This window comes from Aethalodelphis obliquidens, unplaced genomic scaffold, assembly GCF_003676395.1.
Source record: "Aethalodelphis obliquidens isolate GAN/ISIS:26980383/991018 unplaced genomic scaffold, ASM367639v1 scaffold26, whole genome shotgun sequence".
NCBI classification, from domain to species: domain Eukaryota; kingdom Metazoa; phylum Chordata; class Mammalia; order Artiodactyla; family Delphinidae; genus Aethalodelphis; species Aethalodelphis obliquidens.
This window is the reverse complement of record NW_020837970.1, coordinates 10,818,787-10,840,257: the sequence shown is the minus strand read 5'-3', so window position 1 is coordinate 10,840,257 and position 21,471 is coordinate 10,818,787. Positions and strand designations below refer to the sequence as shown.

At 38.7% G+C, this 21,471-nt stretch overlaps 1 protein-coding gene across 3 annotated transcripts in view; it reads left to right on the top strand.

The window, feature by feature from the left end:
- The window catches only part of HERC1 (HECT and RLD domain containing E3 ubiquitin protein ligase family member 1), a 215,740-nt gene that overhangs the window by 25,832 nt on the left and 168,437 nt on the right, over nt 1-21,471 (top strand). For all 3 annotated transcript variants that reach the window (XM_027123253.1, XM_027123252.1, XM_027123251.1), the window contains one exon: nt 16,387-17,342. In XM_027123253.1, coding sequence (XP_026979054.1) covers nt 16,413-17,342 — 930 coding nt within the window. In that variant the 5' untranslated portion in view covers nt 16,387-16,412. The remainder of the gene's footprint in view (nt 1-16,386; nt 17,343-21,471) is intronic.

Below are 21,471 nucleotides of genomic sequence, written 5' to 3'. Positions count from 1 at the left end.
GTTGCTTCACATCCTCACAAATACCTTGTACTGTTTCTTTGAATTTAGCCATTTTAGTGGGTTTGTAATAGTATTTCATTTGTAGTTTTAATTTGCATTTCTCTAATGACTAATGTTGTTGGGCATCTTTTTATATGCTTGTTTGGCCATTTATATATCTTTGGTGAAATGTCTGTTCAAATATTTTGTCCATTTAAAAAAATTGTGTTTTCTTACTACTGAGTTGAAAGGGCTCTTCTTACATATTTTTGATACTAGTCCTTTGTTGGATATGTATTTTGCAAATAGTTTAAATTTGCGGCTTGCCTTTTCATTTTCTTAGCAGTGCTTTTTGAACAGCAGACGTTTTTAATTTTGATGAAGTCTAATGTGTCAATTTTTTGAGTCCTATTTAAGAAGTCTTTGCTTAATCCAGGGTTGCTAAGATTTTTTCCTATGTTTTCTTCTAGAGATTTTTGTAGTTTTAGCTCTTACATTTAGGTCTATGAGCCAATTTGAGTTGATTTTTGTACATGGTATGAAATTAGGGTTGAGGTTCATTTTTTACCATGTGCATATCCAGTTGATCCAGCACCCTTTGTTGAAGATTATCCTTTCCCCATTAAACTATCTTGGCACCTTAGTTAAAAATCAATTGCCCATGTATCTGTGGGCCTATTTCTGGACTTTCAATTCTGTTCTGTTTATCTTTATGATAGTAGATGTCTTGATTACCGTAGCCTTATAATAAGCCTAAAAGTCAGATAATGGAAATTTTATGACTTTGTTCTCTATCAAAATTATTTTGCTCTTGGGCTTCCCTGGTGGCGCAGTGGTTGAGAATCTGCCTGCTAATGCAGGGGGCACGGGTTCGAGCCCTGGCTTGGAAGGATCCCACATGCTGCGGAGCAACTAGGCCCGTGAGTCACAACTACTGAGCCTGTGTGTCTTGGAGCCTGTGCGTCTTGGAGCCTGTGCTCCGCAACAAGAGAGGCCGTGATAGTGAGAGGCCCCCGCACCGCGATGAAGAGTGGCTCCCGCTTGCCACAACTAGAGAAAGCCCTCACACAGAAACGAAGACCCAACACAGCAAAAATAAATAAGTTAATAAATTCCTACCCCCAACATCTTCTTAAAAAAAGAAGATGCTCTTCTTAGTCCTTTGCATTTCTGTCCTGCACATTTATGATGAGGACTATGAAAAGTATTTTGTTGTTGTTGTAACCTGTTTGGGATCATTTAAGGATCTGGACAGAGTGGCTAGGAGAAACAGATTTTATCTTAGCAATAAAGAAATAACTGAATTGGCAGTTGACACATTGAAACCTTCTGAGATTTTTATTTTTAGAAATTTAGTGACACAGAACCTGTGAAACCATCATGATAGTGATAAGCAGCACGATTTAGTGGTTGAGGTTGAATGTCAGACTGCTCTGGTTTGAATCCTTACTCTATCAATTACTGACAGTGTGACCTTTGGGTAACTACTTAGCCTCACTGTGCCTCCATTTCCTTTCCTTGCAAATGGGAATAATAATAGTACCTATTTCTTAGAGTTGTTCTGAGATTATATAAGATAGTACATCGAAAGGGTTTAGCACAGTGCCTGACACATAGAACATGTTCAATGAATGTTAGAGGCTATTATTGTTCTGTTCACCTAGAGAATGTTAGAAAGCTTCAAAATTTGATAAATTCACTTGTAGGCGCCATTAAGTCTACCTCTGTGCTCAAAACCGTCAGCTTCCCTCATTTATGTTTTACAAAGATAGGTAGTGCTATTCGGTTTCTTTTCAGTCCTTTGGTAGTTTTTCGAACCCCACTTTTCATTGGTGACTTCAGTAGTTTGTGTATATAATTAAATTTGGATTTGTTCATTGGACCATGAGTGGAAAAAAGAACAATTGGCCTTTTTTTCTTTTGAACAAAGTATTGTTTTATTTAAAAATTTTTTTTATTAGTTATCTATTTTATACATATTAGTGTATATATGTCAATCCCACTCTCCCAATTCATCCCACACCCGCTACCCCCGCTTTCCCCCCTTGGTGTACCTACGTTTGTTCTCTACATCTGTGTCTCTATTTCTGCCTTGCAAACCAGTTCATCTGTACCATTTTTCTGGATTCCACATATATGTGTTAATATACAATATTTGTTTTTCTCTTTCTGACTTACTTCACTCTGTATGACAGTCTCTAGGTCCATCCGCGACTCTACGAATAACCCAATTTTGTGATGTTGGCCTTGTAGAATGAATTTGGGAGTGTTCCTTCCTCCGCAATTTTTTGGAAGAGTTTGAGAAGGATGGGTGTTAACTCTTCTGTAAATGTTTGATAGAATTCACCTGTGAAGCCATCTGGTCCTAGACTTTTGTTTGTTGGAAGATTTTAAATCACAGTTTCAATTTCATTATTTGTGATTGGTCTGTTCATATTTTCTATTTCTTCCTGGTTCAGTCTTGGAATTTTATACCTTTCTAAGAATTTGTCCATTCTACCAGGTTGTCCTTTTTTTTTTTTTTTTTTTTTTTTTTTTTGCGGTACGTGGGCCTCTCACTGTTGTGGCCTCTCCCGTTGCAGAGCACAGGCTCCGGACACACAGGCTCAGCGGCCATGGCTCACGGGCCCAGCCACTCCAATCTTCCCAGACCGGGGCACGAACCCGTGTCCCCTGCATTGGCAGGCGGACTCTCAACCACTGCGCCACCAGGGAAGCCCCAGATTGTCCATTTTATTGGCATATAGTTGCTTATAGTAGTCTCTTATGATGCTTTGTATTTCTGTGGTGTCCATTGTAAATTCTCCTTTTTCATTTCTGATTATATTGATTTGAGTCCTCTTCCTCCTTTTTTCTTGATGAGTCTGGCTAAAGGTTTGTCACTTTTGTTTATCTTCTCAGAGAACCAGATTTTAGTTTTATTGATCTTTGCTGTTGTTTTCTTTGGTTCTATTTCATTTATTTCTGCTCTGATCTTTATGATCTCTTTCCTTCTACTAACTTTGGGTTTTGTTTGTTCTTCTTTCTCTGGTTCCTTTAGGTGTAACGTTAGATTGTTTATTTGAGGTTTTTCCTGTTTATTGAGGTAGGATTGTATTGCTATAAACTTCCCTCTTAGAACTACTTTTGCTACATCCCGTAGGTTTTGGATTGTCATGTTTTTGTTGTCATTTTTTTCTAGGTATTTTTTGATTTCCTTTTTGATTTCTTCAGTGATCTCTTGGTTATTTAATAGCGTATTGTTTAGCCTCCATGTGTTTGTGTTTTATACGTTTTTTTTCCTGTAATTTATTTCTAATCTCATAACGTTGTGGTCGGAGAAGCTGCTTGATACGATTTCAATTTTCTTTTATTTACTGAGGCTTGATTTGTGACCCAAGATGTGATCTGTCCTGGAGAATGTTCCATGTGCACTTCAGAAGAAAGTGTAGTCTGTTGTTTTCTAATGGAATGTCCTATAAATATCAATTAAATCTATCTGGTCTATTGTGTCATTTAAAGCTTGTGTTTCCTTATTAATTTTCTGTTTGGATGATCTGTCCATTGGTGTAAGTGAGGTGTTAAAGTCCCCCACTCTTATTGCGTTACTGTCGATTTCCTCTTTTATAGCTGTTAGCAGTTGCCTTATGTATTGTGGTGCTCCTGTGTTGGGTGCATATATATTTATAATTGTTATGTCTTCTTCTTGGATTGATCCCTTGATCATTATGTAGTGTCCTTCCTTGTCTCTTGTAACATTCTTTATTTTAAAGTCTATTTTATCTGATATGAGTATTGCTACTCCAGCTTTCTTGTGATTTCTATTTGCATGGAATATCTTTTTCCATCCCCTCACTTTCAGTCTGTATGTGTCCCTAGGTCTGAAGTGGGTCTCTTGCAGACAGCACATATATGGTTCTTGTTTTTGTATCCATTCAGCCAGTCTGTGTCTTTTGGTTGGAGTGTTTAATCCATTCACATTTAAGGTAATTACTGATATGTATGTTCCTATTGCTATTTTCTTAATTGTTTTGGGTTTGTTTTTGTAGGTCCTTTTCTTCTCTTGTGTTTCCCACTTAGAGAAGTTCCTTCAGCATTTGTTGTAGAGCTGGTTTGGTGGTGCTGAATTCTCTTAGCTTTTGCTTGTTTGTAAAGTCTTTGATTTCTCCATCATATCCGAATGAGATCCTTGCTGGGAAGAGTATTCTTGGTTGTAGGTTCTTCCCTTTCATCAGTTTAAATATATTGTGCCACTCCCTTATGGCTTGCAGAGTTTCTGTTGAGAAATCAGCTGTTAACCTTGTGGGAGTTCCCTTGTATGCTGTCCTTTTTCTCTTGTTGCTTTTAATAATTTTTCTTTGTCTTTAATTTTTGTCAATTTGATTACTGTGTGTCTTGGCGTGTTTCTCCTTGGGTTTATCCTGCATGGGACTCTCTGTGCTTCCTGGACTTGGGTGGCTATCTCCTTTCCCATGTTAGGGACGTTTTCGACTATAATCTCTTCAGATATTTTCTTGGGTCCTTTCTCTGTCTTTTCTCCTTCTAGGAACCCTATAATGCAAATGTTGGTGTGTTTAATGGTGTCCCAGAGGTCTCTTAGGCTGTCTTCATTTCTTTTCATTCTTTTCTTTTTATTCTGTTCCATGGCAGTGATTTCCACCATTCTATCTTCCAGGTCACTTATCCGTTCTTCTGCCTCAGTTATTCTGCTACTGATTCCTTCTAGTGTATTTTTCATTTCAGTGATTGTATTGTTCATCTCTGTTGGTTTGTTCTTTAATTCTTCTAGGTCTTTGATAAACATTTCTTGCATCTTCTCCATCTTTGCCTTCATTCTTTTTCTGAGGTCCTGGATCGTCTTCACTATCATTATTCTGAATTATTTTTCTGGATGGTTGCCTGTCTCTACTTCATTTAGTTGTTTTTCTGGGGTTTCATCTTGTTCCTTCATCTGCGACATAGCCTTTTCATTTTGTCTATCTTTCTGTGATTGTGGTTTTCATTCCGCAGGCTGCAAGATTGTAGTTCTTGCTTCTGCTGTCTGCCCTCTGGTGGATGAGGCTATGTGAGAGGCTTGTGCAAGGTTCCTGATGGGAGGGAGTGGTGTTGGGTAGAGCTGTGTGTTGCTCTGGTTGGCAGAGCTCAGTAAAACTTTAATCTGCTTGTCTGCTGAGGGGTGGGGTGAGTTCCCTGCCTGTTAGTTGTTTGGCCTGAGGCAACCCAGCACTGGAGTCTGCGGGCTCTTTGGTGGGGCTAATGGCGGTCTCTGGGAGGGCTCATGCCAATGATTACTTCTCAGAACTTCTGCTGCCAGTCTCCTTGTGCCTGCAGTGAGCCACAGCCGCCCCACCCCCGCCCCCCCGCCTCTGCAGGAGACCCTCCAACACTAGCAGGTAGGTCAGGTTCACTCTCCTATGGGGTCACTGCTGCTTCCTCCTGGGTCCTGGTGTGCACACTACTTTGTGTGTGCCCTCCAAGAGTGCAGTCTCTGGTTCCTCCAGTCCTGTTGAAGTCCTGCAATCAAATCCCGCTGGCCTTCAAAGTCTGGTTCCCTGGGGATTCCTCCTCCTGTTGCTGGACCCCCATGTTGGGAAGCCTGAAGTGGGGCTCAGAACCTTCATTCCAGTGGGTGGACTTCTGTGGTATAATTGTTCTCCGCTTGTGAGTCACCCACCCAGCTGTTATGGGACTTGATTTTATCGTGATTGCGCCCCTCCTACCATCCATTGCAGCTTCTCCTTTGTCTTTGAATGTGGGGTATCTTTTTTGGTGAGTTCCGGTGTCTTCCTTTTGATGATTGTTCAGCAGTTAGTTGTGATTAACAATTGGCTTTTAGTGGTATAAATCATCACTGTAAATTAAAACAAAACAAAACAAGACGACAGCAGTTTTCGTTTTTCTTCCGTGCCAGTGTTTAGCTGGTTCATCAGGATTGTGGATTGGTTGTTCTTGAATACAAGTAAAAACCCATTCGTTTTATTCAATTTTGTCTATAGTTCTTTACTTGCTTAATAAGCATGTCTGCTTCCTGGTTTATTTGACTAGTTCTGATTATTGATGTAGCAAAACAATTTGTCAGCAAACTCAGCAAGTCCTTTCGTTTTCTAAGTGTACTTTCTAAATAGGGATAATAACAAAAAAAGCTTTTTCCTTTTTAATCAGCTGTTTACTTTTGTGCAGCTAAACATTGATAATTTGTGTGCTTTAATGAGTTAGAGTGCCAAAATCAGTGTCAGCGTAATGAAGCCCTGGAGAAAGGAAGTACTTGGGGCAGGGGTGGGGAGAGCTGGATCACAGTGTGTGCACTTCATTTTCAGTTGCAGAACTTTGCAAATGGGCTGTCCTTCCTGCACTTCCAGAAATGCTCTTGATAAGTATCTTTAGTGATGTCTTTCTTACATGAATCTCTAAATTCATAAATTTAGAGCTTCATAAATTTATTTTTAGCTGTGCGTGTGGCAGAGGGGTGGTGGGGAACAACAAGTTCAGTTTTATTTATTTATTTATTTATTTATTTAGGCTGTGCCACGTGGCTTGTGGGATCTTAGTTCCTGGACCAGGGATAGAACCCAGGCCCTCAGCAGTGAAAGTGTGGAGTCCTAAACAGTGGACCACCAGGGAATTCCTGACAAGTTCAGTTTTAAACATACTGAGTTTAAGATTCCTTCCTTTGAAATTCCTTTCAATTTAAGATTTAAGATCAGAATGGTTATATCATTTTAGCAGTGGATGTTCAGGTCTGGAGTTCAGGAGGGAGACATTTGGACTGAATCATTAGTATATGAGAGGTAGGTGAAAGCCTTGGGAGTAGCTGGAACTACTCCAGAAATGTATGTACAGCGAGAGGAGGAGACAGAAATGGATGGAAGACAGAATCCATGGTGTCTGTCCCCTGTGGTACCACCCCACTTGGAATCATTTCTTTTAAAGTGCTTCCATTATATCAGTTCAGAGTAAGATAATATCTGGGTTTAAATTAGATTCTTTGTAAATAATGAACCACAGACCCAGATTGCTTAGCTCAATTCGGCAAATATTTCTTGAGGTCCCTTTATGTGCGTTACCTTTATGTGCTAAACATTAGGAGTATAAGCAAAATCAACACTGTCTTTGCCCTCATGGACCTTATAGACTAATATGAGAGGACACTAAGCAAATTATCACATAAATAGTACATAACTGCAAACTGTGCAGAATGCTGTGAAGGTAAAGTACTGGGTGTTGTGTGAGCATTTTAAAAGAGGGACCTGATCTCATATGGGTACATTCAGGGATAGTTTCCCTTGGAAGTGACATTTAATTCAATTAGCAATTATTGAGTACATATGGTGTGGCTAGAGAAGGGAGAGAAAGGGTGAGAGGTCAATTCAGATTGCTTCTGAAAAAATTTTAACTTTAAAAATAGACTTTATTGGGACTTCCCGGGTGGTCCAGTGGTTAAGACTCCACACTTCCACTCAAGGGGGCGTGAGTACAATCCCTAGTCGTGGAACTAAATTCCCACATGCCACACGGCGTGGCCAAAATATTTAAAAAAAATAAAAAAGAAGACTTTATTAACTTTTTATTATAGAAAAATATTAAACATATACATAAACAGAGAGAATATTTCCCAACATGCATTTCAACAGTTATCAGTTCGTGGCCACTTTATTTCATTTCGACCCTCTGACTGTTTTCACTCATTAACACTTCTGACACCAGATGTGTGGATTTTTTCCTCACACTAACCAATCCTCTAACTCTCTAGACACTGTATGTCCTCCAATTTAACTCAATTCTGATACTATCTGGAATTAGCAAAGGCTCCATAGATTAAGGGCTCAGTCCCATAGATCTGTCCCCACTTCAGATGCCTGTTGCAAGTCCCAGGTTGCCAGCTATACTTATGATCAACTCGCTATAAATTGGGTGTTCCCAATACCTCCTCGCCAGGTTTGATAATTTGCTAGAATGGCTCACAAAACTCAAGAAAACACTTTACTTGCGTTTACTGACTTATAAAGGATACAACTCAGGAGCAACCAAATGGAAGAGATGATTAGGGCAAGGTATTTGTAGGGGGCAGGGGGTGGAGGTGGCTGGAGGGTGGTGTGAAGAGCTTCCATGCCTTCCTTGAGCATGTTGGAAGCTCTCCAAACTCTGTCATTCAAGGGTTTTTATGGAGGTTTCATTAATTCAGCATCATTGATTAAAGCATTGGCCCATTGGTGATTTAACTCAATCTCCACCCCCTCTCCCCTCCTGGGAGGTGGGGTTTGGGGGCTGAAAGTTCCAACTCTAATGATGGCTTCAATTTCTGAGGACCTTCCCCGATCCTGAAACTATCTAGGGGCCCCCAGTCACCAGTCATCTAGTAAGCATGCAAAAGATACTTATCACTCCAGTGATTCCAAGGGTTTTAGGAGCTATGTGCCTGAACTGGACAAAGGTCAAATATCTGTCTCCTATCATACCACATGCTTCGATCCACTTTCCTTGCCTCTTGTATTATTTTGAAGCAAATCTCAGAGGACATATTCCAAAGGATTTTAAAGCAGGGGAGGGACACAATCAGGTTTGTTTTTTAAAGCACTACTCTGGCTAGGGAGGCAAAGGAGGATTAAGAGATTATTTTGGTGGTCCAGATGAGAGATGATTGTAACTTAGGTGAGGGTTGTGGCAGTGAAAATGGAGATATCTGGATAGATTTGAGAGCTTTTTAGGGGGTGATACACAAGTGCAAAAGTATGCATGCTAGGGTATGTGAAAATTCCAAGATAAAAAAGGGTAAATCTTGCCTACAATAGGAGAAACAAACCAACCACGAAGTAGCATGAATTAGCTGGTGTTGTGGGAAAAGGTAGGGCATTCTTAATGTTTTTCTTTGATGAGTTTTGTACAACCCAACACACACTTTATTGACTGTAGTACTGCATTACTAGTTATCCTTGATACATTCTGGTTTCCTAAACTATGGATGGCCAATTCCTCCTGGAACCTCCTGCTTCTTTGTATTACTTGCATAGCTTTACTCTGAAGGTCTACTCCCAGACCAAGGATGACCAATTTCTTTGTTCTCTTAATAACGGTGAAGCAGACTTTTTGCCTTTCTGAGCTGTTGGTCTGGGCCTTGGTTTCACAGCATCCTTCCCCCCCCCACCATGCAATGTGCCTTTTACTTTTTTTAAAAAAAAAATATGTATTTGGTAAGATACATATAACATCATATTTACCATCTTAACCATTTTTTTGTTGTTTTTGTTTTTGTTTTGTTTTGCGGTACACGGGCCCCTCACTGTTGTGGCCTCTCCCGTTGCGGAGCACAGGCTCCGGACACGCAGGCTCAGCGGCCATAGTTCACGGGCCTAGCCGCTCCGTGACATGTGGGATCTTCCCGGACCAGGGCACGAACCCGTGTCCCCTGCATCGGCAGGTGGACTCTCAACCACTGCGCTACCTGGGAAGCCCTTAACCATTTTTAAGTGTACAGTTCAGTGGTATTAAATACATTCATGATGTACAACTACCATTGTTGTCCATCTCCGTAACTCTTTTTATCTTGTAAAAACTGAAACTATTCCCATTAAGCAATAACTACTTATCCCCCTTCCTCCAAGCCGCTGGCAACCACCATTCTATTTTCTGTCTCTATGGTTTTGACTATATACTCTTAAGTACATCGTATGAATGGAATCGTGTAGTATTTGTCATTTTGTGACTGGATTATTTCACTTAGCATAACATCCTCAAGGTTCATTCATGTTGTAGTATGTGTCAGAATTTCCTTCCTTTTTAAGGCTGAATAATATCCCATTGTATGGTTAATACCATGTTTTATTTGTCCATTCATCTGTTGATGGATACTTGGGTTGCTTTTGTCTTTTAGCTTTTGTGAATAATGATGCTATGAACATGTGTTTACAAGTATCTCTTAAGACCCTGCTTTCAATTCTTTTGGGTATAAACCCAGAAATGGAATTGCTGAATCATATGGTAATTTTGTTTGTAATTTTTTGAGGAATGCCATACTGTTTTCCACAGCCCCTGTACCATTTTACACTCCTGCCAACAGTGCACAAGGGTGCCAGTTTCTCCACATCTTTGCCAACATTTTTTTTCTGGTAAGCTATCCTAATTGATGTGAGGTGCTATCTCATTGTAGTTTTGATTTGCCTTTCTCTAATGGTTAGTGATGTTGACCTTCTTTTCATTTGCTTATTGTCCGTTTGTATATCTTCTTTGGAGGAATGTCTATTCAAGTCCTTTGCCCATTTTGAATTGGGTTGGTTTTTTTGTTTTGTTTTGTTTTTTGCTTTTAAGAAGTTCTCTATATCTTGGCTGTTAATCCCTTATCAGATATATGATTTGCAGACATTTTCTTCCATTCTGTGGGTTGCCTTTTTACTCCATGACTACTGTCTTTTGATGCACAAAATTTAAAAATTTTCATGAAGTCAACTTTGTCTATTTTTTTGTTGTTGTTGCCTGTGCCTCTGGTGTCATATCTAAGAAATCAGTGCTAAATCCAATGTCCTGAAGCTTTGCCCTCTGTTTTCTTCTAAGAGTTTTCAGTCTTATATTAGGTCTTTGATCCATTTTGAGTTAATTTTTATACGTGGTGTGAGGAAAGGGTTCAGTTTTATTCTTTTGCATGTGGATATTCAGTTTTCTGAGCACTATTTGTTGAAAAGACTGTTCTTTTCCCATTGAATGTCTTGGAGCCCTTTTCAAAAATCATTTGACCATATATGTGAGGGTTTATTTCTGGGCTCTCTATTCTATTCCATTGTTCTATATGCCAGTACCACACTGTTTTGATTATTGTAGCTCTGTAGCAGATTTTTAAAAAAAATTTATTTATTTATTTTTGGCTTTGTTGGGTCTTCATTGCTGCATGCGGGCTTTCTCTAGTTGCAGTGAGTGGGGGCTACTCTTTGTTGTGGTGCGCGGGCTTCTCACTGCAGTGGCTTCTTTTGTTGTGGAGCACAGGCTCTAGGTGCGTGGGTTTCAGTAGTTGTGGCTCGTGGGCTCTAGAGTGCAGGCTCAGTAGTTGTGGCGCATGGGCTTAGTTGCTCCGCGGCACATGGGATCTTCCCGGACCAGGACTTGAACTTGTGTCCCCTGCATTGGCAGGTGGATTTCCAACCACTGTGCCATGAGGGAAGCCCTGTCTTTGGTTTTAATAGATGAGTTTTGCTGATAGTGATGAGTAGATATGCTTAGTCTTATTGCTGACCTTTTTTTCTGTTTTATCTTTAATACTTCTTTGCTTTCTTCATTTTCTGACCCTGTTATATGGTTTATGTTCTTTGATTCATCTCTATCCTTGCATAATTTGGAAAAGTGTACGAATGTACCCAGATGGCTGGATAGCAATAATTATCCAGGAAAGGAAATTGGGGAATTCCATTCATAGTAGCCACAAAATCAAAAATACTCAAGAAACAGTTTATCAAGAAAGGCATAGGACTTATATGAAGAAAATCTAAAATAAGATCGGATCAAAATAGAAAGACATACTATATTCTTAGGTGGACAAATTATCATAAAAGTATCTATTTTCTGAAAATTAATACATATATTTAATGAAGTTCAAATTAGAACATGCTACCTTGGGAGAGGTAGCATGTAATTGAATGAAATAATCTTAAAGGTTAGGGACTTGCCTTACCAGCCATCAGAATATTTATAAAAGCCACTGTAATCAAGTCACTGTTGGCATAAGAATGGACAAGTGGACCAAAATAGAGAATTCAGAAATAGATCCTGGTAATGGAAAAAGAGTAAATTATTCTGTTGTTTAGGTCTTCTGTTTCCTTACATATTTTTGTCCACTTGATCTGTCTTGTACTGGGGATGGTATATTAAAGTCTCCCATTATTTGTGTGTTTCTATGTTTCCTTGCACCCCCTGTAGTTTTTGCTTTATAAAAGCTGTTGCTGTGCTGTTTATTTGACTGGTTTTAAAATGTCAATGCCAATCTAATTCTTTTACCTTTTTAAGTTATTTGATCTTTTTGCCTGGAGGTCTTGAGGGTTTTATCTAAATCCTTGAATTTACAAGGCCAATGTCTTAGAGTTGGTTGTTCTTGCTCAATTTCCCAGGTACCTTGTGAACCCTTATTGTATTGATTCAAAAAATTTTTTTTCTATTTCTGGCAAGTTTTCTTGGCTAGTAGCTTTAAAATCAGCTCTTTGTTGCATTTTTGTTTTACTTTTTCAGGTAATCCAGTAGTACAAATACTTGCCCTTCTTTGCTTGTCTTCTCTTTCCACTACTTTCACTGATTCGTGTGTGTGTGTGTATGTGTGTGTGTGATTTTAATTCTCATAGTTGTTTCCCTGCTCCAGCCTTTAATTGCCCTTTGCTAACTTTTTATTAGAGTCTACCCTTCCTTGGACAGTTTATAATTCATTCTTCATTTCTGAGAATTTTGTCTTTTTCTTCCGTTTCTTTCTTGAGTTCAGTCAGCTCTTTTCCTTTTTTTCCCCTTTCTTCCTTCCCTGTTCCTTCCCTTTTCAAAAACTTTAGAAACTTTAATTATTTATGTGGTCTTTTTCTGCTTTTAGTTTTTGAATTTCTGATTCAAGGTTTTTTTTATATCCTCAAATGTTTGTGTGTTTAATTTTGCTTGGATTGTTAACTTTTATTTTCTTATGCTTTCTTGTTATCAGGAAGATTTCCATCAGTTGATGTATGTGAACTTTACTGATTTTCTGCAGTAGTTCTCTGTGGACTTTTTTCTTGTTCATTTTTATGGTATTGGGTTTTTTTAAATAATATTCCTAATTTAATGACACCCTCTTCTGTCTATATAGCAAAGTTCAAGTACTTCAAAGGATTTTTTTTTTTTTTTGGTGCTTTGTTTCTTTTGCTTGAGAGAAGCTTTGTTATATCTCCAATTTTATAGTTCTCTTTTGTCTTGCAGAACCCTAAACATTCCCCCCCTCCTTTTTTTCTTTTACCCTTTACCACCCAGTTGCCAAAGAATGCTTCTCTTTTCTTTTTTGTCTTTTTTCTCCTCTCTGCATTTCAAGGAATGCTCATATAAATCATACCTGTCTTTTTAAATTGTACCTGCTTCTTTAAATCATGCCTGACTCTTTAAATTAAATGTACTTTGAAATCTCTTCCTTGTAGTCTGTGCTCTGATCTGCCTGGACATTTGTTCAGTATTTTCAGATTTAGTGTGGATTTAATCTTTCTGGCAGTCATTCCAAATCACCTTTAGGCTCCTTCACTATCCTTCCTCTTCTCTCTTTTCTACAGATTTTCTTAGTCTGCTTCTGCTTGCACAAAACCTTGTGGCTCTTGGAGCTGAGAGTGTGTGCACTGGGATTGATGATATTTCTTTTTTTACAGTTAATTTGCAGTTTTGTCATTCTATATCTTCAAATTATGCTGTGGGTGTGGTTTTATGTAGAATTTATTTTTCCTTATTGTTTGGGAAGAAATTTGGGGAGATAATTATGCAGCTGCCGTTGTCCTCAGCTGTCTTGGAAGTCTTGGATGACTTACATGGTGGTGGCATAATTAGCCATCCACCTGGAAACAATAAAATTGGAATCCAATTTTATACCATGCAGAACTTAATTAAAATTTCAGATGAATATAAAATTCATTTAAAGACTCGTGTAAAAAAATCAAAAATACTTCAAGAAAATCTAGGTGAATACCTGTATAATCTAGAGTTCATGTGTAAGGGCATGGGGATGTTGGGGTGCTCTTTTAAACCAAGAATGGAAAGCAGGAGCCATAGAGAAAGGATGTGTATGTATGCGAAAGATAGATTTAGAAGAAATATTTGCAGTGCTGAGGACAATGATAAAATACAAAAACATTTTACAGATTGACAAGAAAAATAACCCAGTAGAAAAATATGTGACTAGAAGGACATGAATAAGCATTTCCCAGAAGAGTGTGTCCAAATGACCAATATCCATGTGCTGTTCAGGTGTTAGTAATCAGGGAGATTGAAATTAGAATAACAACATATTCCTTTATAGCAGTCAAACTAGCACAAATAAAAAGAGCAGAATTACCTCTGGCTTGCAGGGATGGAGGTAAGTAAGGTACTTTTATATCCTCTGCACAATGTTTAGTAAATACTTAGCTGAATGAAGTGGGAGGAGGCTTATGGTTTTATTTTCCCTCTCCCAAGTACATACTTTCCAAGTATCTATTGAAGTTAAATTAAGCATAGTATTCATAAGCTTGAAAAAGGAAGAAGTACCATTAGATTTTATATTTGGAATTTAACAGGGCATGTTTGGAAGTAGGAAACTCCTTTTAATTAGCCTGCAGTCTCTATCATTGGAGCTCTTTTTTTAAGAGCTACCTATATCATGAAAATAAAATGCCCTTCATTGTGTGAGGATCTTTCTCTACCACCAACTGTTATGACTACCATTCTGGGGACTTGCTTGAAAAGCAGGAGTTAGTCCCAACTCCCCAGCAATATTTTATGATGAAAAATTTCAAACATACAGCAAAGTTGAAAGATTTAAAAATGAACAGGCATATATATACTTCACCACTGAGATTCTGCCATTAATATTTTATTATACTTGTTTTATCACATATCAATCCATATGTATGTGTGTATGACATATCTTTATACACACACACATCAGTGCATCTTATTATTTGATGCATTTCAATTACACATATCAGTATACTTCCCCCTAAATATACTTCAATATATGTATCAACTGGAATTCAGTATTTATTTAGGTAAAATTTACATGCAGTGACATCTTAAATGTATATTCACTGAGTTTTGACAAATGTATAAGGCTTGGTAATCCAGCATTACCATCACTTCAGGAAGTTCCCTCATGCCCTGCCCAGTCTATTCATGCCCTCACCTTCTAGGGGCAACTACTATTTAGCGTTAAGTCTTTCTGTGGAGATATGTTTTCTTCTGGGCGAATCTGTAGGAGAGGAATTGTTGAGTCATTGGGTAGGTATATATTTAGTTTTTTTTTTTTTTCCGGTACCTGGGCCTCTCACCGCTGCGGCCCCTCCCATTGCGGAGCACAGGCTCCAGACACGCAGGCCCAGCGGCCACGGCTCATGGGCCCAGCCCCTCCTCGGCACGTAGGATCCTCCCGGACCGGGGCACGAACCCGCGTCCCCTGCATCGGCAGGTGGACTCCCAACCACTGCGCCACCAGGGAAGCCCTATATTTAGTTTTATAAGAAGCTACCAGATGTCTTTCTAAGGTGGCTGTTCAATTTTACATTTCCACAAATGGTTTGTGAGAGTTCTGGTTGCCCTGCATCCTTGCTTAACATTTGGTATTGTCAGCCTTACTAATTTTAATCCTTCTGGGTGTGTATTAGTATCTCTTTGTGTTTTTAATTGGCATTTTTCTGATGAATAATGATGTTGAGTACTTTTTTGTGTGTGCTTATTAGCCATTGCCATATCTTTGGTGAAGTTTTGTTCACAACTTTTCCGACCATTTAAAAAATTAGGTTGTCTTTTTATTATTGAGTTGTAGGAGTTCTTAATGTATCTTGGATGATAGTCCTTTGCACGAGATATGTCTTGTGAATATTTTATCCCAGCAAACTTAGTTTTTAAGTACTTTTTGTCAGCAAATACTTACTGAGCACTTACTGTGTGCCAGAATACAGCAGTAAACAAAATATACAGAAACATTCCTGCCCTTTTGGAGTCACTGCAGCTCCTCAGTACAGTCAGGGAGACCAGTAAGAAAGCTTCTTCAGTGATCCAAGAGATGATGGCTTAGACCAGGGTTTCAGCAGTGGAGGGGTGTGAGAACTGTTTGGATTCTGGCTATATTTTGAGAGTAGAGTTGACTAATTGAATTTGGAGTGTAAGAGAGGGAGGAGTCAATGATGACTCCCAAGGTTTTTAGCCAAAGGAAATAGAAGGATACAGTTGCCATTTATTGAAGTGAGGAGTTCTGCAGGAGGAACAGGTTTGGGTGGGTGTGGTGGAAATGTTGGATTAGGAATTCAGTTTTGAATATAAAGTTTGAGATGCCTATGAGGTGTGGAGAGGTCAAGTGGGCAATTACATATATGAGTTTGGAATTCAGAGGAGAAGCCTGGAGATACAAATTTGGGGTCCATCATCATGTAGAACCCACTATTAATACTGACAGTGGGACCAGAACCTGAAGAGAAAAGTTACATAAATCACTAATTTTTAAAATAAACTTTTTATTTTGGGATAATTTTAGACTTATGTAAAAGTTGCAAAGATAGTACAGAGTTCCCGTATGCCCTGCAACCCATTGCTCCCTAATATTAATGTCTTAAATAACCATGGTACATTTATTGAAGCTAAAATACTAACATTGGTATGTTACTGTTAACTGAAGTCCAGACTTTGTGTTTCACCAGTTTGAAACCACTAATTGTAATATATGATGGAAGTTCAGAAACTTGATTCCTTTTTCTTCTCCCTTTATAGAACTAATGGCTGAAGAGTAAATCAAAATGGCAACTATGGTTCCACCAGTGAAACTGAAATGGCTTGAACACCTCAACAGCTCCTGGATTACAGAGGACAGTGAATCTATTGCTACAAGAGAGGGGGTTGCTGTTCTATATTCTAAACTGGTCAGCAATAAGGAAGTAGTACCATTGCCCCAACAAGTTTTGTGCCTCAAAGGACCACAGTTGCCAGACTTTGAACGTGAGTCTCTTTCAAGTGATGAACAGGACCACTATTTGGATGCCCTTCTTAGCAGTCAGCTAGCACTAGCGAAGATGGTATGTTCAGATTCCCCATTTGCTGGGGCACTTCGAAAACGATTGCTTGTACTCCAGCGTGTCTTCTATGCACTTTCTAATAAATACCATGATAAAGGCAAAGTGAAACAGCAGCAGCATTCTCCGGAGAGCAGCTCTGGTTCGGCAGATGTCCATTCTGTTAGTGAACGTCCCCGGTCAAGCACTGATGCACTTATAGAAATGGGTGTTCGAACTGGTCTAAGTTTATTATTTGCACTTCTGAGACAAAGTTGGATGATGCCTGTGTCGGGACCTGGTCTCAGTCTTTGCAATGACGTTATTCATACTGCAATTGAAGTTGTGAGCTCTTTGCCACCATTATCTTTAGCAAATGAAAGCAAGATTCCACCTATGGGCTTGGATTGCTTATCACAAGTAACAACATTTCTTAAAGGAGTAACTATTCCCAATTCTGGAGCAGACACTTTAGGTCGTAGATTAGCTTCTGAGTTGCTGCTTGGTTTAGCTGCTCAGCGAGGTTCTTTGCGGTATCTCCTTGAATGGATAGAAATGGCCTTAGGGGCTTCAGCAGTTGTAAATTCCATGGAGAAAAGCAAACTACTATCAAGCCAGGAGGGGATGATCAGCTTTGACTGCTTTATGACTATATTAATGCAGATGAGACGTTCTTTGGTACGTATGATAAATCTGAACTTTAAAATTCTTATCTAACAATTTTGGGAAATGTCAACCCAACTTTTAATGAATTGATGGTAATAGCAAATGATTTGAGAATTCTACTGGTGATTGTTAGGTTAGTTAAATAATTTAGATACTTTGAGTAAAGAAACTTTTATATGTGTTGATGTCAATATGTAATTCAAGGACAGGCTAGTTGTATAGTGTTAAGACCACTGGATCAGGAGTTAGGATTGTAGTTTAAGTTTTATGGCTTCCTGTGTGAACTTGGGAAATTCATCTAACTTCTCTGTGTTTTAGTAAACTCAAAAGTAAAATGAGGGGCCTTGGCTAGTAAGTGTGGAGACCTTTTGAAAAAAATCTCTAATTTCATCCTTCTTCATTTTTATTAAACATTTACTATGTACTAAGTATTATTCTAGGCCCTAAGGATACAGCAGAGAAAAACAGAGTTTCTTGGAGCTAACAGCCTAGTAGGGGAGTCAGACAATAAATATAAATTTTAGGTAGTGTTAAGTTCTAAGAATTAAAATAAGGGAGGGAAAGGAATACAAAATGATGGGTTCAAGCAGAGATTGGGGAGGGGAAAGGTGTGGTATTTTAGTTAATGTGATCAGGGGAGTCTCTGAATTGGGACATTTGAGCAGAGACCTGAATGGAGGGGAGTAATGAACCGATATACTAGATCTGTAATAAATGTCTTGTTCATGAAGGAACTTAATTGCTTGACTATCATAAAGGAACTAACTTTAGATACCATATTAAAGAATAAACAGTAAAATATAGTGCAATATGATCGATTTCAAGAACTTCTGAGATTGAAATTTAACGCTTTTGTGAAAACCAAGAATAAAAGTTTGCAGTAACAGATGAACCGGTTTGCAGGGCAGAAATAGAGACACAGATGTAGAGAACAAACGTATGGACACCAAGCGGGGAAAGTAGAGGGGTGGTGGTGGTGCAATGAACTGGGAGATTGGGATTGACATATGTATAAAATGGATAACTTATAAGAACCTACTGTTTAAAAAAAAAAAAATTTAAAAAAAGAATACAAATTTGGAATATAAAGATTGAAACACTTATAAGTTGATTTAATTTCAATTGAGTTACATTGATCAGCGTTTTTGATATTCTTTATTACCAAATATCAATTAACAAATTTATTTAGTTTCAATAATTAAAAATGCCACTTGTAAATTATGTATGTGTGTTTTACAACTCCCCTTCCCCCCCAAAAATGTGGAAAGCTGTTGGATTGACAGGAATGTTTCATAAAAAACAATTATGTTGAATTTATTTTCAAACCAGGGCATTTAAATTTTCACCTGGCTTACATTTTGTACTTGTGAACTGAATGGTAAATATTGGGTCATTTTATTACAAATAATTTTATTGTAAGCAAGTACTTGGAGATTTTAGATCATGAGATCTATGAAAATTTGAATTCCTTAATGTTAAATAAAATTTAGACTAGAAAAGCATGTGGTGCTTTGTTCAGAATCTGGAATGTTGACAAGGGCCGTATGATCTTTACCTGAAGTAGGAATCTAGAGCCAGAGATCTAAGCAATGATCGAAGTAAGAAAGGTTTGAAGTAACAGCTATGAAAGGCAGTTAGGCCTCTTGTGGTTTCTTATTCAATATTTAAACTTATTCACTTGCATATCTGTTTTTCTCATTTTATTTTCCAATTCTTAATACTTTCTGGTAACATTCTCTAAATTTATACTGTTTTCAAATATGTGATGCCATTTGATGACCTAAAATAATGTATCTATTCATGGTCACATGTTAATATTTCTGTGAGGAGTTACTTAATTCTTCATTTTACAGCCTGTTTATTTTGCATTGCCTTTGTTACAAAGAAAACATGTTAATTATTGTGCAGTCTACTTATATGATCGTACGCTTGCCCGTGGTATGTTTCCTTTTTAATCAAAATGCTAAATACCCTGAGTCAGAAGCCTCTTCCCCACCTTACCCTCAAAGGCCTTATCCTGCAGTGTTGCTCCTTAGTGGGAAGAGGGTGCCCCAAGAAACTAAATTGCTTTTCTCAGTATCTGTTTAGCCCATTGTCTTTTAGCATGTTGTAAATTGGTTTGTATGCATATTTGGCTGTAAGTTTAAATTGGCTCTATAACCTTAAGAAATCTTTACAGTAAATATATTTACTACCTATATAATGTGTTTTAATATTCACTTAATTAACCTATAGTAAACCATCCCATTCATTTTTTGGATTCTACTTACTGCTTCCCAGTACCTGGAATAAGGGAGGAAGAGCTCTAACCTTCGTTGAGTGCCTACTACCTACCAGGTGCTTTTTATTTTTATTTTTTTTGCGGTACGCGGGCCTCTCACTGTTGTGGCCTCTCCCGTTGCGGAGCACAGGCTCCGGACGTGCAGGCTCAGCGGCCATGGCTCACGGGCCCAGCCGCTCTGTGGCATGTGGGATCTTCCTGGACCGGGTCACGAACCCGTGTCCCCTGTATCGGCAGGCGGACTCTCAACCACTGCGCCACCAGGGAAGCCCCTCAGGTGCTTTTTATAAGCAGTGTCTTATTCAATTATCATGTTAATCTGTAAGGTAGATATTATTTATCCTTATCTTAAGGATGAAGAAACTGTGGCAATTATCCTAAATTTACACATCTATTTGGCAAAAGAACTGAAAGTATTATGTATACTCCTGATTAAGCACTGATGGGCCAGGCACTGTGTTAACTAATTCTTACAACCCATAGTCTGTCTGCAAATCCCACATTTTTTCTGACAGCTGTATGCAGCTTTTTACCCTGTTTATGTTAAATTGACTTATTTTTTTTTCCCATGAAGGCCTACCTTAAAGTAGATATAAAATATAATAACCTTATTTTATTGCTGGATTTCCAATTTTCTCTCCACTTGGCCTCTTTCATTTCTGGACAAAATGTCAAATACACCTAGGCAGAAGGGGCCTCCGCCTCCCTCTTTACCCTCCTAGGCTATACCCTACATTGTAGCTTTCTCTTGGGATGAGGGTACCCCGGATAGCTTTCCTCAGAATTCTGGATATATTCTGGGGAAGAATCCCATCCTGACCTTATCTTCCCTGTCTTAAGATTCTCTGCTCAAGAACAGCTGGGACAGAAGGTATCCCCAAGCTAGAAGTTAGAGGGAGAGACACATAACCATCAATTGAGTACCTGGTAGAAGGCCTAACAAAAATGAGTTCAATCCTTAAATTGTATTTACATGTGTGATTCTTAACCTCCTCTACCCATGCACATAGTAATTCTGTTTGAGTGCAAGCATGCAAGATACTCATTAACTTACATTTAAATAAAGAGTAGGGAAATAATGTCACTGTACATCCCTGCATTCTAAAAAAATAAACACCAAGAAAAACACCTTTGGCCTTTGATGCCACTAGGTGTTTACTGTGTGCCAGATACTGTTAGGCTATGGGTTAAAATGATGAATAAGCTTTGTAGCGTCCATGCCGTTAGCCAGCTCACAGTGTAAGGAGAGAGAGATGCACAGACGTTTCATATTAATGATGCTGGGCTGTAGTAGAGGTCTGCACAGGGAGGTGGTGATGAGATACAGGAGGAGGAGGGCTAGAAGGGAAGGGGCAGAAAATGAAGGATGCCTAAGCTTAGTTGAAAAGTAAGAAGAGTTTGCTTGCAGACATGAGGTGTGTGAGTGAGGGAGCTGAAGAAGTTTTCAGGTGAGAGGATTAGTATTCTGAAAGTGACTGAGGTATGGGAGAGTAGGCTCCTGGGTGCTGGGGCTGGAATGGGATGAGCTGAGGCGGCCAATGTGGGCAGGGCCAGGTATCCCATGCTATGGGGTTTTGAGCTTGATTCTGTAGGCAGTGGGGAGTCACTGAAGCAATTTTAAGCAGAGTAGATTCAGATAGCAAGAATGTAAGGAAATGTACTCCATCAAGTCTTAATGTTCTTGTCTGATTTTCTTAAAAAGACAGATGTGAAAAAAACGAAAAGGTATTACATTATTTTTGATGGTAGGTAAATAAGAGAAGGGTAATTCAATGAAGACCTGTGAAACCACACATTTATGTTATTTTAATTTCCCATTTATCTTTGGACCTTTGAACTTCCTGTGGTATATTAGCAGTG